Source organism: Lutra lutra, chromosome 3 (genome assembly GCF_902655055.1).
Source record: "Lutra lutra chromosome 3, mLutLut1.2, whole genome shotgun sequence".
NCBI classification, from domain to species: domain Eukaryota; kingdom Metazoa; phylum Chordata; class Mammalia; order Carnivora; family Mustelidae; genus Lutra; species Lutra lutra.
The window spans coordinates 170,482,087-170,504,323 of NC_062280.1; the positions used below are offsets into that span (position 1 = coordinate 170,482,087).

At 34.3% G+C, this 22,237-nt stretch overlaps 1 protein-coding gene across 12 annotated transcripts in view; it reads right to left on the minus strand.

The window, feature by feature from the left end:
* The window catches only part of MYCBP2 (MYC binding protein 2), a 259,246-nt gene that overhangs the window by 189,916 nt on the left and 47,093 nt on the right, over positions 1–22,237 (minus strand). For all 12 annotated transcript variants that reach the window (XM_047720174.1, XM_047720176.1, XM_047720180.1 and 9 more), the window contains exons 5-14: positions 20,719–20,915; positions 14,356–14,598; positions 14,058–14,129; positions 12,544–12,640; positions 8,500–8,573; positions 8,225–8,363; positions 6,398–6,474; positions 5,316–5,520; positions 3,715–3,879; positions 1,169–1,327 (exon numbers count right to left, since the gene is read on the minus strand). In XM_047720174.1, coding sequence (XP_047576130.1) covers positions 1,169–1,327; positions 3,715–3,879; positions 5,316–5,520; positions 6,398–6,474; positions 8,225–8,363; positions 8,500–8,573; positions 12,544–12,640; positions 14,058–14,129; positions 14,356–14,598; positions 20,719–20,915 — 1,428 coding nt within the window. The remainder of the gene's footprint in view (positions 1–1,168; positions 1,328–3,714; positions 3,880–5,315; positions 5,521–6,397; positions 6,475–8,224; positions 8,364–8,499; positions 8,574–12,543; positions 12,641–14,057; positions 14,130–14,355; positions 14,599–20,718; positions 20,916–22,237) is intronic.

Sequence of the window (22,237 nt, forward strand, 5' to 3'; positions counted from 1 at the left end):
TCTTGAAGTAGGTGCCAATTACGGGAAAGTGTTCAGCTTGTGAAAATTCGCCAAGATCTACACTTATGCTATGTGTATTTGGCCACATGTATGTTTTACTTCAATATGACAAATAAAAAATTATAATGAACTATACAACGTCATAATCATTAAACTGACAAAAATCTGAGTATTGATACTATATCCTGGATGATGTGGAAAATCAAAGATACAACCTCTTCTAAGAAAAATTTAGTAAAGCTGAAATCTACAACACCAGAAATTATACATGTATAACTAGTATACTAAATTATACTCACACATGTTTGCCAGGATAAAGGTTGTTTTAAATTATTGATAAGAGTGAAAAATTGGAAATAAACTCATCAATCAGCAGAAGAATGGATAAATGGTGCCATGTTAGTGGTATGGTTTTTTACACAGCAGTTAACAGGAATCATTTAGATTTATATATACTAACATAGACAAATTTTAAGCACACAAACATGACAAAGGATAAACACTTCTTCCTGTCGAAAGCTTGAGTATTAGGGCAAAGCATATGGTGAGTAAGATGCATCTATAATTCAGCTCTTGGTAAAGGGCCAAGTATTCCTAAGAATCATTTTTAGTTGTCAGGAACTAATTACAGGTAGCCCGTGCTATTAAACAGGAAGATAATATCTCCCAGAAAGGCTGCTGTCAAAAATGGTTAAAACTGAAAATGTGTGGTGTAAAAGGAACTAATAATGAAGAGTTTGAAAAATGCATTTTTCTAGAATAATTTAGGTCACTCAAAATGCTAAATCAAAAAGGTGTTACCATACTTTATATAAAATTTTAAAAAATTGGGGTGCCTGGCTGGCTCAGTCGGAAGAGCATGTGACTCTGTATCTTGGGGTCGTGAATTTGAGCCCCATGTTGGGTACAGAGATTACTTAAATAAATAAACTTTAAAAGAAAAAAAAGCAAGTAGAACACTCAAGTTCATGTCCTCAAAAATTAAAAGCCTAAAGTATATTCAATTGTTTCAGTGATATAATGTCAAATAAATAAGAAATTCAATGGTTTTCCTATTTTATAAGTATGAAATTAAAGAGCCACTTGTTTTGAAAAGAGTAAGATTTCTGTTCTAAAAAACTTATGAAAAGATGACACAAAATTTTATATCTACATGTCCAACACCTACCTTTCCCTCCTTGGTTCATGGCACCAGTGTCTCGTCCACACTGTCCTTTATTATTCACACCAAATGTCCAAACTTCTCCATTCTTCATTAAAACACAAGTATGAGCTTTCCCCATAGCTACTTGAGTTACAAAATGGCCCTTCAAATCTGTTACCAAACCTATAGGAAAGATACAGATTTGGTAAGGAACAACAATAAAACATTTCTGAGTCCAGTAAATTATCAGTGTTGTACAAGGACACCTCAACGCAGAACATTTATTTCTGGGATAAAATAACCCACCAAAATGAGAAATAAGTGGCCAAAAGACTGGTAGGGTATCAGTAAATTTATTTTGTAAGTTTGTAATGAAGTTCCAAAATCTTAAAACATCATCATCCAGACTTGGGACAAATTTTTACTGTGGCCATTGGCTCAAGCCTGCTTCTCCTGAATGTCTGCTTTAAATGTCAAAACTCTCAACAATTTTCAGAAGGGTCACTAGTTCTCAAACTTTCCTGGTCCAAGCACAAAGGAGCCTATAAATCATGTACTTTATCTGTTTTGATTTGCCTTAAAAAGGAATGAAGGAGGGCATGTGATGTAACCAGCGCTGGGTATTATATAAGACTGATGAATCACTAAACTCTACCTATGAAATTAGTAATACATAATATGTTAATTAAAATTTAAAAAAATAAAAAGGATTGAAAACACAATAAAACACTTGCTGGAGTATACTGAAACAACATTGTTTCTGTAGAAACCTGTGAGATGTCCCAAAGTAGCATTTTTCAATCATTTTTAACCTATAGGTGCTTTCTTCCACAATCCAACAGCTAACTAGTTTTGCCAGTTCCTCACTATTCACATGCTACTTTCATTCTATTTGCCATAACCAAGTGCCACCCATACAATCTTAATATTTTTGAACCAATTTTAAACTGACCAAGCATTTTAATCTCATCAAGTAACAACAACAGTAAAATTCAAAGATTGAGTATTTCCAATATATACTAAAATAAAGACTTCTCAAAGAAACTGTTAAAGTATTTGTTTTATTTAAATTATAAATAATATAATTCTTGTATTACACTTTGGGAAAATAATTCCACATCTTTTTTCTCAGATATTACTTTCCTAAGGTGACCTTCTCTTCCCCTTAGATTACTTCAGTCTTTTTAGCTTAAAAACTCCCATTTTTAGCACTTAGCATGCTTGAAAAGGATATGTATATTTAGCAATATTATTTATTATTATTGACAGTACTAGCTGACATGTCTTAGGCCCTTACATGTGTCAGGCTCTGTGCTAAGCATTTCATACGCATTATCTCCTATAATCTTATAACAACCATATGAACCATATCTTTAGCTCCCTTTGAAGATGGAAAAAAAAATGAAAGTAATCTTTGAAAAGTTAAGGAATGTAAACCAGTTATTAGCCAACTAAAAAGTGGCAGTGCTGGGATCTGTGCCTATATCCATAACCATTAAACCACACCTCACTAATATGTAAGCTGTAACACGCCCAATTATCTCTCAGATCCTCAAAAAGAGAGGGACCACATCTGCCTTGTCCACCCAGCTGTGACACACAGTCAGTTCTCAATAAGTATATACTGAATAAATGCACAAGTTTTTTTCAGTGCTAACAGGATCTTAGCAAGCAACAGCTACACTGAACATTATTTTTAAACGATACACGAGCCCACTCCCAAATTCTGATTGACAGCTAAGGCCAACTGAGGATCTAAATATTACATTAAGCTAATTCACATCACCTGAGTACAGTTCAACTTAATCGCTAGAACTGTGCAACATATGTCATTTCCCCAGCAATGAGACTATCACTTAAACTTCCAACCAGAAATTTCATTAATTCTGTTTTCCTTTTCACAAAGAAATTCACAGGCTTTACATATTTACCAAATATAAAATCCTACCAATCCTGTCACAATCATACTCATTCTTAAGAGCTAGAAAGAAAATCTAGTAACCAAATATAACAAGTTTTTGAGAGTAGAGCTTATAAATATAAAAGTCTTTATTTGGCTAGTCCTATCCCACACATCTACTCACTACACATTTGTTTATCAGTCACAGAGTTGCTTAACAAGTAATTCTTAGGACCCATGTATAAGATACTGTGTTGGGAACCAGGGATACGATAGTAAATAAGACAGAGGGTCTCCCTAACTATCTAATGGGGGACATGGATAATTCATCAATTATAAATCAGTTATGTTATGAAAATCATTTCCCAAGGGTACACAAAGAGCATGTCACATGAGCATCTGAATGAGTCTAGGGAAAGCTTTCCAGACAAAGTAATAGCTAAGGTAGAGTTGTACTAGCCATGCTCTGGGATTAGCTCTGCATGAAACCGGTGACACTGTTCCCAGCAATGACAGGAAGGAATCACAAAATACTGTGTTTGGAAAGAAATGTGAAAAATTTAGAGAAAGCATGCTACAACTGTTAATTTTCTACACCTATCTTTCCAATATATAATGTCTAGTATTGGACTTCCTTTGCATAAATGAAATGTGTTTAAGTTGAACTTACTTGAACTGTCAGAGTAAATGGCATCTTTCCCAAACATGTACAGCTCTCCATCTTTAGAAATAACAGAACTACTTCCATTATTACAGGCTGTATACACCACAATCTTTCCTTCCATCTTAATTATCTTTTTAGGTTTATAGGGTTTTGATTGCCGTCTGCTCTTAGCTTAAAAAACAACACAGAACAAATAAAATTAAGGCATCTACGCATAAATAAAAACAATGGTTTATATTAAAAAGCCCAAAATACATGCACTTATGATACACTTTATTTATTTATTTTCACAAAGGCCTGGGCTTCCCAATATGTCAATTAAAATGAGTCAACCTGCAAGCTTCATCTGGTTAATTAATACTTAGGCTATCACTGTAAGATCCTTTTCTTTGTTACACACTGAAATTTCCAATGAGAATTTTACAACTGCCTACCAAACTTCTGGCTTCTGGGGAGTCCAATCTCTAGACTGGCTATTTACATTATTAAAACTATTCCATTATCATATATATGATTTTCTTTCAAACTCTACCTCACATGTATTCTTATGCTGGCTGGATCCCAGAAAGCAAAATCAGATCCTCGTCCATTCAACACATATTTAAGCAGTTACACCCAGTCAATGAAATTGTGTAAGAAGGGGAAATGTATATATATGGAGAAGGAGTAAATAAATTTAAATGTGGATGATGATGTAAGTAGCCTCTGCTCTCAAAAACCCTGAATTGAGTAAAAGATGGGAAATATCAATCTTCTGTTCCTTCAGTCAGTCCTAGTTCTTGATGCCTTTCAGAGTAAAAACATTTTACTGTGCTGGGCACAATTCTGGGACTTAAAAATACCCTTATATTTTTTCATATAACATGAGCCATATTCATGTATATGGTAACTACACTACCTGGTGCTCAAAGAAAGAACAATGTCCTCCAAATGCTAGAAGAAAAACCTGGCAGTTTCTCAAATATGGCCATACACTTTGTAAGGATTTTTTTCCAGGTAACTTTTATTTACACATGATTTTTACATTAGATGTTGACTTCAAACCTAATCCTCATAAGATACTATTCCACTGTTCTAAAACACATAAAGTATATGAGAAGTTACAAAAAGAGAAAAATGACACTTTGAGGAAAAATTGAACAAAAGTATAGGAAAGATCAGAGACAAAATTGTTTTCACTGCTTAGGAATGATTTCATTACAGACAAATTATAAAAAGAATAGTGATCCGTACGAATACTATTACACAGGTTACATGAGGTTTACTGCATTCTGAAATATATATTCCTTATAAAATTCCTTATAAAATTTCCTAAAATAATATACTGTAATAAATAAGCTTTTTAAAATAACACTAATGAACAAAACAGATGAACAGCAGTGTATCCATAAAGCATCATCAGTTTTTTAATTAAAGATGAACTCTAGAACGAAATCAGCACTTACAGCTCTTTAATGAATACCACACCACCACATAATTAGTTGATTATGCCCCAATGTAAAATCCTCTATTAATTTGGAGAGGTTAGTGCTATTGAAATTGATATACCTCATGTTAATAAATTCCACAATATTTTTACTGAATGTCCAGTTGATCAGTCAACTTACTTGACTCTCCATCTTCTCCTTTACTAGCAGATCCTGTAAAGAATATGCTTCCATCTTCTGCAACTAAAAGGGCATGAGAGCCATCGTGTCCAACTGAAAAGTGTACAATCTTTGGAGATTTTGTAATTGGTAACTCAACCCATTTTCCTGCTGAAGGACCACCTTGCTTGATTCCAAGACTCTGGTACTTGCCAGTATAATATATCTTGTATATATATATATATAAAAAGAGAGAGAGAGAATTACAGTGCTTTTTGGAGTAGTGTACCATATTTCATATGAGGAAAAAAAAAGCTTCCGTATCTTACAAAAAACAAAAATAACCTGAAACCAAACTGTTTATATACTACTAAACTTCTGTGAGATCAGCAGAAGAGAAATATACATATTTTCCCCGAAGATCCAGTTCTTAATAGCTTTTTCGTATCTACTCAGGATGCCTAAAATCTTTCATTGTAAATCTCCTGAATATATACGAATAAATATACCTCACAAATATACTCCAATCTCACAACAGGAAGAACCTGATAAAATTCTCAACATTTTTCCCAATGTAAAAAACCCTACATACAAATATACCATAATTGCCTAGTAATTTTAATTTTCTAAATTCTTTTAATTACATTACTTTAACCTTACATCTATTAGATAAACAAACTTATATCTCTATAGATTGACCTCAACAATCTGTGACTTAATTAAACTTGTTCCTTCCCCCAACTTGTAGTCTCTATATTTCTGCACATTTACAGAAATTTGCAATAAATGTGCTCAATCAAAATGGACTCAAAATATGAATTCATCCCAACTCAAAAAATTAAAGAGCTCCATAATTAAAATAAACATTTGTAAAAATGTAACATTTTATAAAAAGTTTATAAAGTTTTACATTCTTATAGTCATAATTTTCTTCATGCTATTTCAACATGAATAAAATTTCATATTAAAATAACAATTTAAAATCAAAATTTTAAATATTATGTTTAAACATGTGAACTAGGTAAACTAATCAACTGATTATACCAATTTGACTATCTCATAAAGCAGAGAATGTTCATTTTTGATCCTAAAGAGTAATTTACCTTTCCACTTGCTGTTTTCATTAGTGCAAACTCTCGTCCTGCACCAAGTATTGCTGACTCCTCATCAAATCCTGTACCTGATAATACAAGACTGATAAATACTACTATACTTTAAACAGGAATAATGTAAATCATAATTTTGCACTATTTTGAGTGATTAAAAAGTCAACTCAATACCATTCAACAACAAGATAACAATACGTGTTGAATCATTATGTTCCACACCTGAAACTAATGTAACAATGTGTCAACTATACTTCAATTAAAAGAAAAAACAAGGATGACAAAATGTCATATGCCTGACTTAAAAAAAAAATTAACTATACACTACACTCCAAGGAAAAATAAAATTACAATAAGCTTTTTAATTTTTTTCAAACTAGTGCCAAGTTAATTTTTCAAACATAAAAAAATTTTAAACCCATGTCAGTAATATTCCTTGAATGAACGAATGAATGATTGAAGCAATTTTAATTGAGCATTATTAGGTGTCAGGCATTATAGAGTGCATGAACCTTAACCTGTATGATCCTTACAACCATACTGCCTGGTTTACAAATGAAGAAATATGAAGCTTGGTGAAATTAGTCCAGGCAGGTTCATTTGGACTTGAACAATACCATGCAGATATTTGAATTAAGGTATATCAGATTCTTTGTTGCATGTTTTTCTACAGAAGAACATTTCATGTAGCTACTTCATGAATTTGAATACATATGCAGAAAGACCCTTTGCAAATTTTCAAATTGAAAAACTATGAGTAAATAATTATATAGGACATATTTTACAACTGTCTATTTACACAAACTACTAATTAGTTTACGGGCTTTTTAAATTTTAAAACTGTAATTTCAATTTAGTATTTTTCCATAAAGAATTACAAAAACACAACATAATTAAATAAAATATGCAAAGTAAACCACTCATGTCAAGTTTATTAAATTTAATGAGATAATAGTCAAAAAAGCGGGTCTTACAAAGAATCCCACAACTTAAAAATAGCACCATTACACCTGGAACAGCATGGCAAACCAAAATTGAGAGCCTCCTGGGAACTAAGGATCCTAATTACTACTAGGACACTGCAAGAGTACATATACTAAGACAGAAATACTCTGTGGTTGTCTCTATTTCTTTATCTAAATGAAAGATTAGTAATCAGTTTATTAAGCCAATTACCATTTTCACAATCTATGAGATCATTCTATGGCTATGTTGAAAATCTATTCAAATAACAAAGGTTTCAATGAGAGAACTATGTTTACTAATGTAGTAATTTTTTTAAAGATTTTATTTATTTGACAGAGAGATCACAAGTAGGCAGAGAGGCAGGCAGAGAGAGAGGGGGAAGCAGGCTCCCCGCCAAGCAGAGAGCCCAATGTGAGGCTCGATCCCAGAACTCTGAGATCATGACCTGAGCTGAAGGCAGAGGCTTTACCCACTGAGCCACCCAGGTGCCCCAATGTAGTAATATTTTTAATACAAGTTTTCAAAATTTTAAATAACTGAATAAAGATAGAACATTAAAAGTAATGATGTCCCTAAATGTCATCTATAATTCTTATCAGATTAAGTTTATTTTCATTTGCTCTATTCAAAATGAAGAAGGGAAAATTATTAGTCACTTCCTTAAAATGGTGTTCATATAGCACACTCTGTTTAACGGTCTTATTTTCTAACCACTTACACATATTAATTCATAAGTTGCTTTATAGTAACAGCAAAATAACCACCAAAATACTATTGCTCAAAACACAATATTAATTCTCAAAAGAATAAAGAATCTGAAAATTTAAGTATGGGAGAAAGGCTTTTTGGCTATCTTACTTATAATATGCAAGTCCTTTTCCAGGTCAAATAGTGAGATACCACAGGCATGTAAACATTTTCTGGCCAGTTTAAGTTGTAATTCTTGTTGTAGCACAGGTTCAGTGCTTGTAGCAAATATTCTGACAACAAAGCCATCCTACAAGAAAGAAAACATTCAGAGTAGTATGTTTACAAATCAGTCTTTCAAGGCTTTCTATTGTCTAATTAAGATCAAATACTTTATGAAAAAGGGATTCCATTTATACCAACTATTCATAATTCAGAGTACTTACATCTCTTGAAGCAGCTATCTGATTAATATATTCTCCATCAGTAAATAAAATATTTTGACCTTCAGTGTGGCAATCTGTACAAAAAGAGGAAAAAGTAATTATATTACAATATTAATAAACAGGTCACAAAATGATTTTATTCCTCTGCTGAAGTCAGAATGAGAGTTCTCCACGCAATAAAGATAAACTTAAACTTAAAGGGATACTGTGCTTTTTAATAAAGAATTACAAATTAGCAGAAACTAAAAAATTCAACTATTATTACTTATTACATTTTATGCTTACGCTTATAAATCTTCCATAATCAAGGACCTGAAAGCCCACCTAATTTCAAAATGAATTAGTATTAGGTATAGTCTGATAATAAACATGCACCATGATGAACAAACTACAATGTTGGTTATAATCATTTCAACACAATCACATGCGATATAGGCAACACTCTACCCTCAGACATACATCACAGTCATTAGTGTCACAGAAAAATACAGATAGACCTAAAAGCTTCTGCATTTGAGGTCTATGGTAACCAACTACAGATATCCCTTGCTTTATTAAACAGAACTGGTTTTACAGTTTCTACTTAGAAGTTTAATACTCATTCCCAGCATTTTTAGCATTTGGCAAGCTATACATTTGTGTGTGTGTCTGTGTGTGTGTGTATTTTAAGTAAGCTCAATGCCCAACATAGGGCTTGAACTCAGGACCCCGATATCAACAGTCACATGCTCTACTGACCGAGCCAGCTAGAAACCCCAAAGCATGCTATACATTTTTAAATGGTCGTCTACTTCATACAACACACACATCTAAGCTTATGTATTTCCTTTGTCTGAAAGCACTCACATATTTTGGCTGGAATAATGTGTTTTGTCAATACTGTATGAATCTCTGTGGAACAGTGCATATATACTCTGTTCAAAATAATGCACAAGTGCCACTGTAACAAGGGATACCAGTATTACAGAAGGACAACGGGGACATGTGTTAGTGATTGCTACTAAATAACATGAAACTACAAGCAAAATCAACATCTAAGTATAAACTGTATCCTTTTGGAAAAACAAATGTTCAGCAAGCAAGTATAAGAGCACACACACCTCCCAAAATAACTACAGAGAACTAGGATGAATCTCTCCATTAATTACAATACAAAAAAATATTTCAATTCTATTTGCACCTGAATCAACAAAACATAACATTCTGGTTTTGGAATGCAGTAATGGAGCCCACCCAAATAAGCTGGATTACTCCATATCTTTGCCCAGGAGCTTCATACTAGCATACTTCCTTATTATAAATATGCAAAACACAGGCAGACCCTTACCAAATAGAGAATTCAGTGATCACAAACTGGAAATAGAAACTGGGAGACAAGGCCCACTGGTAGCCCAAGAGACTTGGTAATCAAAGAGAGGAGAAATCGAAAGAAAGAGTTCCTAGTCCACTGTACAGAATACAAAGAGGCGCAAGAAAGATGCTTCTCAAGCTCTAAGCAGTAAGATTTTAAACTAAAAAGCAAAGAAGAAAAACTCATTATAATTTCAGATAAATGCAGGGGTGAGGAGTGAAGCGGCGCAAGAAGATTGACAAAAATTCTCATGATCTGAGGCAATCTGTCACCAGACACAGACAGTAAATGACATAAGGGTACAATAAAAAAGATATGCCAACATATGAAGGCTAAAATGACAACAGAAAAAAAGTGTTCTAAGATCATCAATGCTAGGTTGAAAATAACTTATTTATAAGTTAGAATCCAAGACTGGTTAGCACATGAAGCTCAAGGAATTACCAGATTATGTCAATTTTAAATATGGCATATTCATTATCATCTATGAACCTGACAATTTATTTCTGCTTCTTCTCGATGTGAAAACTATCAAGTTGCCCCTAGGTAGGGGGAAAAATTGCTATTGAAGAAACTGCAGTCCAGGTCAAAGAAATGGAAAAATGATGATAGGCTTCCTCAGGCTCGAGGGCAGGTCTTCCTGCTGCATGACTTCAAAAAGATCTTCTTATCCTTTCTTTATCCAGCATGTAACGTTTTAAGACAGTATCTTCAGGAAAATATCAGGCAACATCTGCCAATTAGGAAGATACACGGCACAGGACTGTCCTCCCAAAGTTTGGTTCATTCTTCATCTTGGATATGGTGTGTATTATAAAACACAGAAAGCCACACTTGTACTATTAAAAGTTGCATTTCATATGTTAAATGATGTAGAGTGATTTAAACTGAACAAACACATTAGCAAGTTATTATTACACTGGAATAAATAAAACAGCTATAGGTAGGCCATTTTCAAATGATATTCTCACAGTCTTTATTAATTGATCAGTGTATAAAGAAGTAAATTCTTTATATTAATATTCATCTGTTGGGGGGGGATAGTGTATTTAAGAATTTTTCTTCCAGGACGTTATTCTAAAGTAACATGCACAAAGTGTGACAGGGATGCTCATTACAGTGTAATTTATATGGTAAAAAATTGGAAGGAACTTCCATTCCAATACATTAATTAATGAAATTTATTTTGTAACATTAAAATGATATTGTGAAAGACTAATTAATGGCCTGGAAATATATTCAGAATATTAAGTGAAAAGGATAGGTTCAAAAGCATTAGGTAGCACATGACCTCTTTTTTACAACACTGTCCATTCACACATAGAAAAAAGACAGGACATTTACCAATATGCTAACAGTGGGGAAGTTACATGGGAAGTGGGGTTACAATTGCTTTTAATTTTTTTTTCTTATATGATACTTATACAATAAATGTGATTATTTTTAATATAAGTATGTATATATGTACGTGTGTATATACAGATATACACATATATATAGGGATGCATGTAATTATTTTAAAATTATCATTATCATCACCATCAACAGAGACATGGTTTGTCCAGGACTTGTGATTTAAAAGAGAAAAAAATGAAACAAAACAAAACAAAAAGCCTGTAGGTACATCTGAAAAGACAGTTATTTATAAAATGGCCTTAATAAATTATCTGTTTTTCTAAAGTAGCTTTTTTTGTGAAACACACATGAAATGTGGCATTTACCTTAACACAGTGTCATGTATACTACTTTGGATATATAGATGCATAGCATCATTTGAATAAATATTTGATGAAGTTGTAAGAATATTTTGAAAAATTAAAAAAGCAGCTTGGGAGCAATTATCTTCCCCAATGTATTCTCCAGAAGTAATTCTCAATCATTTTCAGATGGTCAAATGCTTAGAAGTAATATTTCTGCTTTCCATAAGATTATTGATAGATACACTAAACATTTAAGATTTTAATATAAGCAAACTCTTTCATTATGCATTAAAGGTATACGCAAATTCAAAGACCTTATAATGGATAATGTATTATGCATTTGCCCAGTGTTCTACAAAATTTAAGAACCACTACCCCAGAATTTAGACAATGATTTAAATGATAAATACAGTCATTTAAGTGATAAATACGTATTTGCAACCTCAAAATTAAAGCAAAATGAATTGTATCCAAAGTGCCTTACCAGAATAGTATTAAGAAGTATAAATGATGGCATTAAAAAAAATTCCTGATCCATTTAAAATGTGTCTGGAAACCCTTTAACATAAAGAGAAAAACCTAAAGTGCAACGTTGTTAAAGCAAAAAATAAAAATTAATAGAGGGTCCTTCATACCAAGTTACAGGAGAGCCAGAGTCATCCTTTTATTAGGAGCAACAAAGTAACCTCATCCCCGCTAATTTCGCAGCTGAAACTATCTTGTTGGGGTGAGGGTAGGGGATCAGGCTGCAGATGGTCAGTGATTTGAAAACAAATATTAAAACACTTTATACTATATTGCTGATGTCTCTTTTCCTCACATGCATTAACTTTATATAGACTATAAAATGTTTTGTATGTCAAGATTTTTTTCAGCCTATTTGTAAGCAAGCACTATTCCTGGCTAATCACTTTTTATATGTCCAAATGGCCTAACATGTATGTCTCTTAAAATCACCTGTGAAGAAAACAAATGACTAATTGAATAACATACCTGGTAACATTACTGTACCATCTTGTTCCAGTGTTTCAGGGCTTATTCTTATGGCTGTCATGCTGTGGTTATTCACATCTCTATACAATAAATAACCCTGTGTACAACAAAAAATTTTGCTGTGTTATGTGTTAAAATATTTTTTCATTAGCTACTTATCAGAAAAAGTAGTCATATAGGTCTGTGTAGTTTTATGAGGTATGGGAGTATGTCAATATTGATGTGTAAACCAGATTTAAGATTAAAAATATAAACATGGGTATGCTTTAGTAAGAGAAGAACTGTACACTACTGGGTATCAATTTAACCTATTACATTCTCAGATCCATACATTAGATATACCACCCAGGACAGTATAGACATTTTGTTCATATTATTTTATCACTTGCCAAGTAAGAAGAGAAATGATCACTGTTACTTTAACAAATATTTTAAGGAAAAATAGCTAAGATATTTTGGTTAATATTTAGAAATGAATAGGATAATGGTTTTAGATGGAATGATATGCCACTGAATAATTTTCTACATCCTTATTTCTTACATAAAATACTATAGTGGCAAATAAAAATTTGATGAGATGTTTTGAACCAGGTTAAATTTTAAGAAACAATCACTGAGTAATTAATTTGACACATAATTTAATTTCAAAATCTCCCCAATAATTAATACAGAATTATTTTTCATATAACAATCATTTCTTTAATTTTCAAAATGCTTTCAAATATCTTTTATCATCTGATGATGACAATAAGCTGTGAGCTGGGCAATATAGGTATGTAGGGATATATTTATTCTATATCCTCCCACAAGGGACCTTGGACTTTATCTCTAAGGAAGGGACAGAATGCAAACAAATCCTCTGGCCCTTTGTCCTTCACCTGCTTCTCTCCATGGGAGGGAGGTACAGTAAGGTATCTTGACTGCTGACACCCATTTGGCCATGTTAGGTGATGAGATCGCAGCAGTAAGAAAGTAACACAGGCCTTGCTCTTTCCTCTCTGGTGATACTCTGCATGATCCCCCATACAGGAAGCTGTTCACTGGGCACACCATACACTATTTCCCAGATGGTACTGATTTAGACTTAACAAAGGGTCTAGTGGTAAGAATCTCTAATTTGGACTCAGGTCACACAGATACAGTCCCAATTCATATTTGCTAATGGTAATTGTGATCTCTGATTTTTATCTAGAGGTCCACTTAAATAAGAATTCCAACAGAAGACTTTTTAATGCCCATTTTATAGCTAAATAACAGAGGATCCAATAAGTTAACTGAGTTGTCCAAAGTCACACAGCTAATAAGGATCAGGGCCAGGACTAAAAGTAAACCTCTTAGGAATTCTAAGCCAATGTTCTTTATATTACACTGTGACACTGTTATTAGCCATATTATTAAAAATACACTGTATCTGTTTAAACAGAAGTGACATTATTTACCGATCAAATAAGTACAAGCCACATGTTCTAAAAGACAGGAAAGAAAAGCTTGGTTTATTGTGGATATTCTCTTACCTGAGCATACCCTAACCAAGACTTTTTTTCTTTTCTGTTTCTGATGCGAGATGTAGAATTATATATATGGCCCTGCAATGTAACAAAAAAATTAGCCCATCAACAGTTTCATAATTAATAATCAATGAAAAACAACACAAATGCATGACATTTAATTCTTATGTTTCTATCATGATTTTCAAAGAAGTATTATTACAACAAAATTAAATAGTACTCTAAAAATGAAGCTGAAAACAAAACACAATTCAGGATGCACATAACTTCTACTATAATTAAAAACTATAAAGAATCACATTACCCTAACTGTTCCACTGTATCCAGAGCCGATTTTATATAATCCATCCTTGCATAACAGATAAAGAAAAAATCCATCATTCTGAAGTAGACATTGATCATCTTCATCAACAGATATTTCTTTTAATGGCCACTTATGCATTAAAGCTGCTTTCTTAATGCCATTGCTAAACCAGTCCTGAATTTGAATTTTTCCTACCAAAACTGCCTGTACACTTCTCTGTAGGGAATTTAGTATCGTTGGCACCTATTTAAAAGACAAGAAACAAATAAATAGGTATTTTTAAGTATTGCAAACACAAAACAGACAAAATAAAGATACTTCAATGATACATCACCATTTATGAGAAAATAAATTGTTCAGAATGATCATGGTTTGGCACATCAATAAAAACTACTAACTAGAAGTTTACCTATAAGAAGCAAATCTCAAGAGTCCGAGGTAAAAATATCAAATTCAAAGAATATTAACTTGCATTTTTGGCTGAAAATACTGAAATATGCATCCTTCTCCCAAACACCAATAACAACTACTGCCTATGATTTCAAGTTTTGCGGACGGAAATATACTAGATTAGTAAAAAGTATGAACACTGGATATAAATAAAATTATGCTGGATTAGAATACACACAAGCCAAAATATCTTTTGTAGGATATGCATAATTATTAATACACTTCCTGATAACAAAGCACAGACTTAAGCAGAAGAGAATGGTGTGCTACGGTTTCTACAGATGGAACAAAATTTCCGATGTTTCTCTTCCACTTTGCTTTTCCATTATGACTAACGCCCATTAACATCAACAATATTCCATGATATGAAAACTCATTTGTGTTAACTGTGCATTCATTCAGCCTTCATTTATCATTGGATAGCAATATTTATCAAGGACCTGCTAATATCTGGAACACTGAGTTGTCAACAGTCACCAGCATGGGACCAGCATTCTGCCAGCAGAGGAAATTCTGTTCCTCATCTTTTGTCACTCTTTTACCATATCCAACAACACAGCCAGACCCCAGGAGACCACTCAGTCACAGTTCTACAGCTGCACTTTCCAATATGGCAGCCATTAGCCACATGTGACTACTGAGCTCTTGGAAGGTGGATAGTGCTCTAAATACAAAATACTCACTGGATTTTGAAGACTTAGTATAAAAACAAGAAGGCAGAATCTTAATATTACATTGATTACATGTTGAACTGATTTTGTGGATATGTTGAGTGAAATACACTATTAAAATACATAATTAACCACACTTGTTTCAGTTTACCTTTTTAATGTGGCTAATAAAAAATTGTAATCATACATGTAGACTACATAATATTTCTATTGGACAGCACTTCGTAGAGGAAAGAGCTTTCACAGAGATAAGTGACCCACTGTTCACAGATATATTCTCCACCCCTTCCAGTTCTAAGGCCTCTGACTCACCCAAAATAATTTATGCTATATGTATAGATAGTATAAATATATATAGATATGATAGGATAACATATACATAATTGAATATTACAAATTCTCTCCCTAGAAGCAGCTATATTAAACTTACAGCTGTTTTACCTAGAATCACTATCCATATTCCTATATAATATGCCAAAGCTTCCATGGTTCATTTTTTTGTTTGAAATACTTTCTCTGTTGGTGTCTATTATGAACAATGATGTCCCTCCTCCCAACCCAAATCCTCAAAATTGAGCTATATAATAATTTCTGGTTACATTAGTATTCAAATGTCACTCATTATGACTCTGTAGTCATGGTTCATGAACCAAACTGTATAACATTACATTTCCCTCTTGTGTAATTTTTCTTTCTTTCTTTTTTTTTTTTTTTGTTAAGTCAACAACTGCCCTATTTTTGCATTTGCTGTTTTCTCTATACCTACCCCTAATTGTTCCTTTCCCACGCTCCTCTCAATAAGTCACAAACACACCATTTCTACTTTTCCCACTTGGCAACACCCCTCACGAAACCCTGCTCTGACCTAGACTAAGGAAGAGAAGTTAAAATTATTCCATTTTCACAGGACTAGAACAATCCTAAAATTTGTATGGAACCCCAAAAGACTATAAATAGTCAAAGCAATCTTCAAAAAGCAAAGCAAAGCTGGAGGCATCCCAATTCCAGAGTTCAAGCTATATTACAAAGCTGTAGTCATGAAAACAGTATAGTACTGGCCCAGAACAGACACACTGATCAGTCGGACAGAACAGAAAACCCAGAAATGAACCCACAACTATATGGTCAACTAATCTTTGATGAAGCAAGAAAGAATATCCAATGGAGAAAAGATAGTTTCTTCAACAAATGGTGTTGGGAAAACTGGACAGCCACATACAGAATGAAACTGGACCACTTTCTTACACCATACACAAAAATTAATTCAAAGTGAAGGAAAGACCCAAATGTGAGGCAGGAAACCATCAAAATACTAGAGAACAGAGGCAACAACCTCTTTGATATCAGCCATAGCAACTTCTTAGTAAACACATCTCCGGAGGCAAGAGGAACAAAAGGAAAAATGAACTACTGGGATTCATCAAGATAAAAGACTTCTGCACAGGGAAAGAAACATCAGAATGGGAGAAGATATTTGCAAATGACATATGTGATAAAGGGTAAGTATCCAAAATCTATAAAGAACTTACCAAACTCAACACCCAAAAGACAAATAATCCGGTTGTACACTTTTAAGAGTAAGCTACTAAAAAAAAATGGTAGGAAGCTTGCTATGAATAGACAAGATTTGACAGATCACCTGATTTGAGCTCACCTCAAAATGATCACACTAAGATTGAGAGTTTCAGTGGAGGGCCCCCTTCCAAATGTCTGCATTTGTGGGTCTTTTCTTGCTCTTTCTCCAAAGAAGAATCTGCCAGTCTTTTTCCTAGAAGCTATAATAAGTCTTATGGGCACTGTTCTGGAAATTTAGTGAGGATTTTGAAATTCCATCATCAATAGAAAGACCTTCATTAAATCTCCATTTTCAGCTTAGCTCCTAATTCCACTCTCAGTTGTGGCTGGTTTCCCCTGGTCTCTCTGGCTCAGTTTCTTTAGACAGGAAACCTATCTCTCTGGGGTATGAGAGAAGGATAGTTGCTTGGCTAGGACAGTTGCTAGGAAGGGCAAAAGAACGCCTCTGGGGTTCTCTACCTTTTTTTTTTTTTTAAAGATTTTATTTATTTGACAGATGGAGATCACAAGTAGGCAGAGAGAGAGGAGTAAGCAGGCTCCCCGCTGAGCAGAGAGCCCAATGCGGGGCTTGATCCCAGGACCCTGGGATCATGACCTGAGCCAAAGACAGAGGCTTTAACCCACTGAGCCACCCAGGCACCCCTCTCTAGTTTTCATTATACAGATTTCCAATCAATTTTTAGCTCTTGACTTCACCACCACTTTCCAGGCACCTACTACTTCTAATTCTAAATCCCATCTGGAGTTTTAGGTGAAAATCAACTCACTTTCTATGGGCATTAGCCTCTTAAGGAAATTAAATTTAAGCTTTCCCCTATTTCTATTTTTCTAAAAATATGTCCCATTCTTAAAAGTTTATACTTTAAAAATAATTTATTATAACCTTATTAAAACCTTTATTATAACCTGCCTGGAGACAGGGAGGGGCAGAAATTAATGGGTTTCTTCAACATGACTCCATTTCTTTCATGCTTTCTAAAAGGGTACTTAATTCTAAGATAACCCAGTACTACAATAAAAAGTCTCAGATTTCCTCCTTTTTTTCTTCTACTGATTTTCTCTCACCAACATTGTGGCAGGACCTAGAGAATTTACTCTGATAAATTAGACTTCCTTAATCTGAGGATTCCATGTCATTACCAATTTTGGAAAACCTTACCAATTACTTTAAGTACTACTCTCCACAAATGCCCTTACTGCCTTGTGAAACTGAAATTGTATTAATACATTAGGCTTTCTCATTCTCTATTCATGTTTTCTTATTTGGTCTTCCATATCTTCTCTCTTTGTCTCTCTGTGCTGCATTCTGAATAATTTCTTCCTCTTTTATATCCAATGGTTAACTCATCCTTTAAATTTCAGATTATAATTGTTTTTTTTATTTCCAGGAGTTCAGTTGGTTTTCTTATCCTTCTGAATCTTTTTATATTCGTATTCCTTAATCATACTTGGTGACTTTCTTTTATTAATTTAACTATATTAAATATGTTTTATATTCTATTTCAAATAATTTCAATATATATAGACTATGCAGGACTGACTCTGCTATATTTGTTTCTACTAACTCTAAATGATAGTGCCTTTTTTTCCATGTGCTTTTTGTTTGTGAGCTCAGACGTGTTTTGTCCATGGGAAGTCTATGAAGCTTGGAGTTCATTCCTCCAAAAAGGATTTTAGTCTCCTTCAATAAGGTACCTCATGGTACTCTCATCCCTGCCCTACTTTAAACTCTCAGCTTAAGTTTTTTGGAACAAGATAAGTAATATGCATTTGAATCCTAAAAGAATTTGAGATGTTAGAGTTATACACTCTGAGGGAAGACTTTTCTCTATCTACCCATAGCCTGGCCAAGACGGTTCTGTGAAATGAAGTGGTTGGTGGAATGAGGCCAAATCATGAGGAACCCCGTAAGCCACGTTAAGATAACAGGCTGTAGTATGGTATCTGGGCTAGAGACAGGGATGCAGGGATGGGGCAGGTCTGCAGAGAACCTCAGCTTTTGATTCAGGAGATCCAGTACTGTACACAGACCAGTGCATATTAAGCATAATACTAGAGTCAGACAGATATACATGCAAGTCCTATCTCTGTTAGCTGAAAGCTCTCAATACTATAACTACACTAAACTACTTTCAGCCTTCAGTATTCCACTTTTACTCTTATCTCCCTGCCTTAGCCCATGGACACTAAGAACAGGCTCCCCCAACATTCCCAACAGTAACACCTCCTCTCTCTGGACTGGCCAATTTCATCATTTAGACTCCAACTCATATCCTCTGAGATGAGTCTATGCACAAAAATAAATCACACAATGCCTAATAAGCTCATGTGTTTATGGTCACTGTATTTTAAAAATTTGATATATGTAAATATTTGTGTTATTTCATTAAAATTTAAGAATTGTGTATTTTAAGCATGTATTTAAAATTTTGCCAAACCTCAAAGCACAGGTGCAGAACAGTTTTGAACATTACTGCATTAGAGGAACTTCAAAATAATTCAGGATCATAAAAAGGGAAAAGAAGATTTCAGGAGGGGCAGAAAGAGGGAAAAGAATAAGACCAGAAATCTAGAGTAAGGAGATTGCTCATGTTTGGCAAGGAGAGTTCAATATTGCTGAATTAAGCCTAAGAAAATGACCCGCACTCCCCTTCTGCTATCTTTGGCTGCGAATAACAGGATTGAAGCAGCCCTTCCATCTGTTCTGGAGGTTGACCAAGGGGCAAGTAAAGAGCACATAACAGAGACTTAAAACTGTAACTTCTTACTCAAGTTCCAGAACAATCCAAAAGAATTAAATCAAGTGTGCTTTAAGGAGAATTGTATTTCCCACTACTAACAACAATAAAGAGCTTATTCCACAGTCAGGTATTAAAAACTTAAAATGTTCTATGTAAAGCTGAAGCAGCTCAGAAACAAATGAATTCATTAAAAAACAACATTTGAGGGGTGCCTGGGTGGCTCAGTGGGATTAAGCAGCTGCCTTTGGCTCAGGTCATAATTCCAGGGTCCTGGGATCAAGCCCCACATTGGGGAGCCTGCTTCTCCCTCTCCCTGATGCTCTGCCTACTTGTGCTATCTCTCTGTCAAATACATAAATAAAATCTTTATTTTTATTTTATTTTATTTATTTATTTGTCAGAGAGAGAGAGAGGGAGAGAGAGCAAGCACAGGCAGACAGAATGGCAGGCAGAGGGAGAGGGAGAAGCAGGCTCCCCGATGAGCAAGGAGCCCGATGTGGGACTCGATCCCAGGACGCTGGGATCACGACCTGAGCCGAAGGCAGCTGCTTAACCAACTGAGCCACCCAGGCGTCCCCATAAATAAAATCTTTAAAACAAAAAACAAAAAACTACATTTGATCCTTGAATAGTGCTTTTAATAATATTAAAAATTCTGGGCAAGATGGGAGGTGGGGAGGACAGAGAACAAGACAATGCAAGAGAAGAGGTGGCTGGGGTGCCAACACAAAGGCCAGTTTAAAGCTTTCAGTTTTTGCCAAATTCATTTTATTACCTTTATATATGCTGTGGATTACTTATATATCAACCTTGGATAGCTCAAATAACTATAATGAGTGAGAAAAAGCAGGGGACTCCTATTGACAATTAAGGTGAAATTCCAACTTGGCATCTTATAACCTTCTAAGCAGCTATAAATGAAATACCTGTATTGTTTGGCAAGCGTGGCTGCCATTGTTGGTGAGGATAGCAGAGATGGCCTGAAGTGTCCTTCCTGTTTCTCCCCAAGAAGCCACCAGACTAAAGAGGCAAGCACAGGAAAGTGCTGTCAGAGACTGGCCTGTGCTGTCATTCATTCCTGTACTTCGAACAGTGATTTCCAAAAGGAGCTGGAAGAGAGACTCTGCGGATAAAATAAAACTCAATTACATTCATTCGACATACAGAACACTTCATGCATCTGTTTATTTACTTATACCTTGCTTCATTATAAAAAAAATATTTAAGGCACCTAGAACACTTACTTTGCATTAGTTCCTTTCTAGTTACCCTTTCCCCCACAAAGTTAGAATATTTATATAAAAAGGACCTTAGAGAACATTTAGTTCAACTCTTTATTTTTGTAAATAAAAAAATGGAATCTATCCCAGGTTGCTTAAAAGAAACTCGTCTTGAGGCATTCACACATTCAAGAAATATCCTCTCAAGTAACAGACTACTCACTGCACTTATTTTACCTTTTAGAGTGGGAAGAATACAAGCTTCTTAAAATGTTGATAAGTATCCAGAAAATTACGTATTTGCAAAACAACAGAATACATAAGCACATGCTATAATTTGTTTTAATGTAAACTTACTTTATTGCTAACATAATAACAATTCACATTTGTATTTATAAAGTGAGTATGTAATCCATTTTATACCCTAGAAAAACCTTCTAGTCAATAGGACATATACCATCCCCCTTTAACAGACAATGAAATTGAGACAGAGAGATAAAGAGATTTTCCCTAAATGATAGAGCCATTTAGTGGTAAAGATGGTAAATGAACACCTGAACGTTCTATGGTCACATGAAGTTTCCACACAAATCCCCTGAACAACTCTGCCCAAAACTGAATCAAAGACTTCCAGGTATTTCTTCTGCATAAGGGAAGGGGAATTTGAAAATCCGTATAGAATGAGCACTCAAGACAGAAAGAAAAAGAAACAAACAGTCAGAAAAAGACTGCAAAATTGAGGAAGATGAAGAAAGGGAGAGGGAAAAAGAGCAAGAGAAAGAATTCGTGTACTGCAACTCTCTGAAAACTAAAAGGCCATGTGTGGTTTATTGTTGACTCACAGAGCTAGCCTTCCTCTGTCTCCCTCATCTCCTGTCTCTCTCATCCCAGTTACGCCTGTCACTTTTGCTTCCTAAAGCCTTCACTTGGTCCATCTCATGACCATCCTCCCAATCCATCCTCCCAACCACCTCAGAATCAGAATACTACAAAGTGTTCCTTAATTAGCTCCTACCTTCACTTTGCCCCTTTATAGCCAAAGAGAAGTTTTAAACCAAACATCAAGTTTTTTATTTAAAATCTGTTCACTCCTTTGTTAGCTGGCTCCTGCTCCTCTCCCTTCTTTCCATTCTCCCTCCCTTTCTTCACTTGCCTGTATACCCTTCAGTCTTTCCTTCCCTTCACCCTTGCTCCCAACTATCCTTCTTTCCCCTCATCCTTTCCT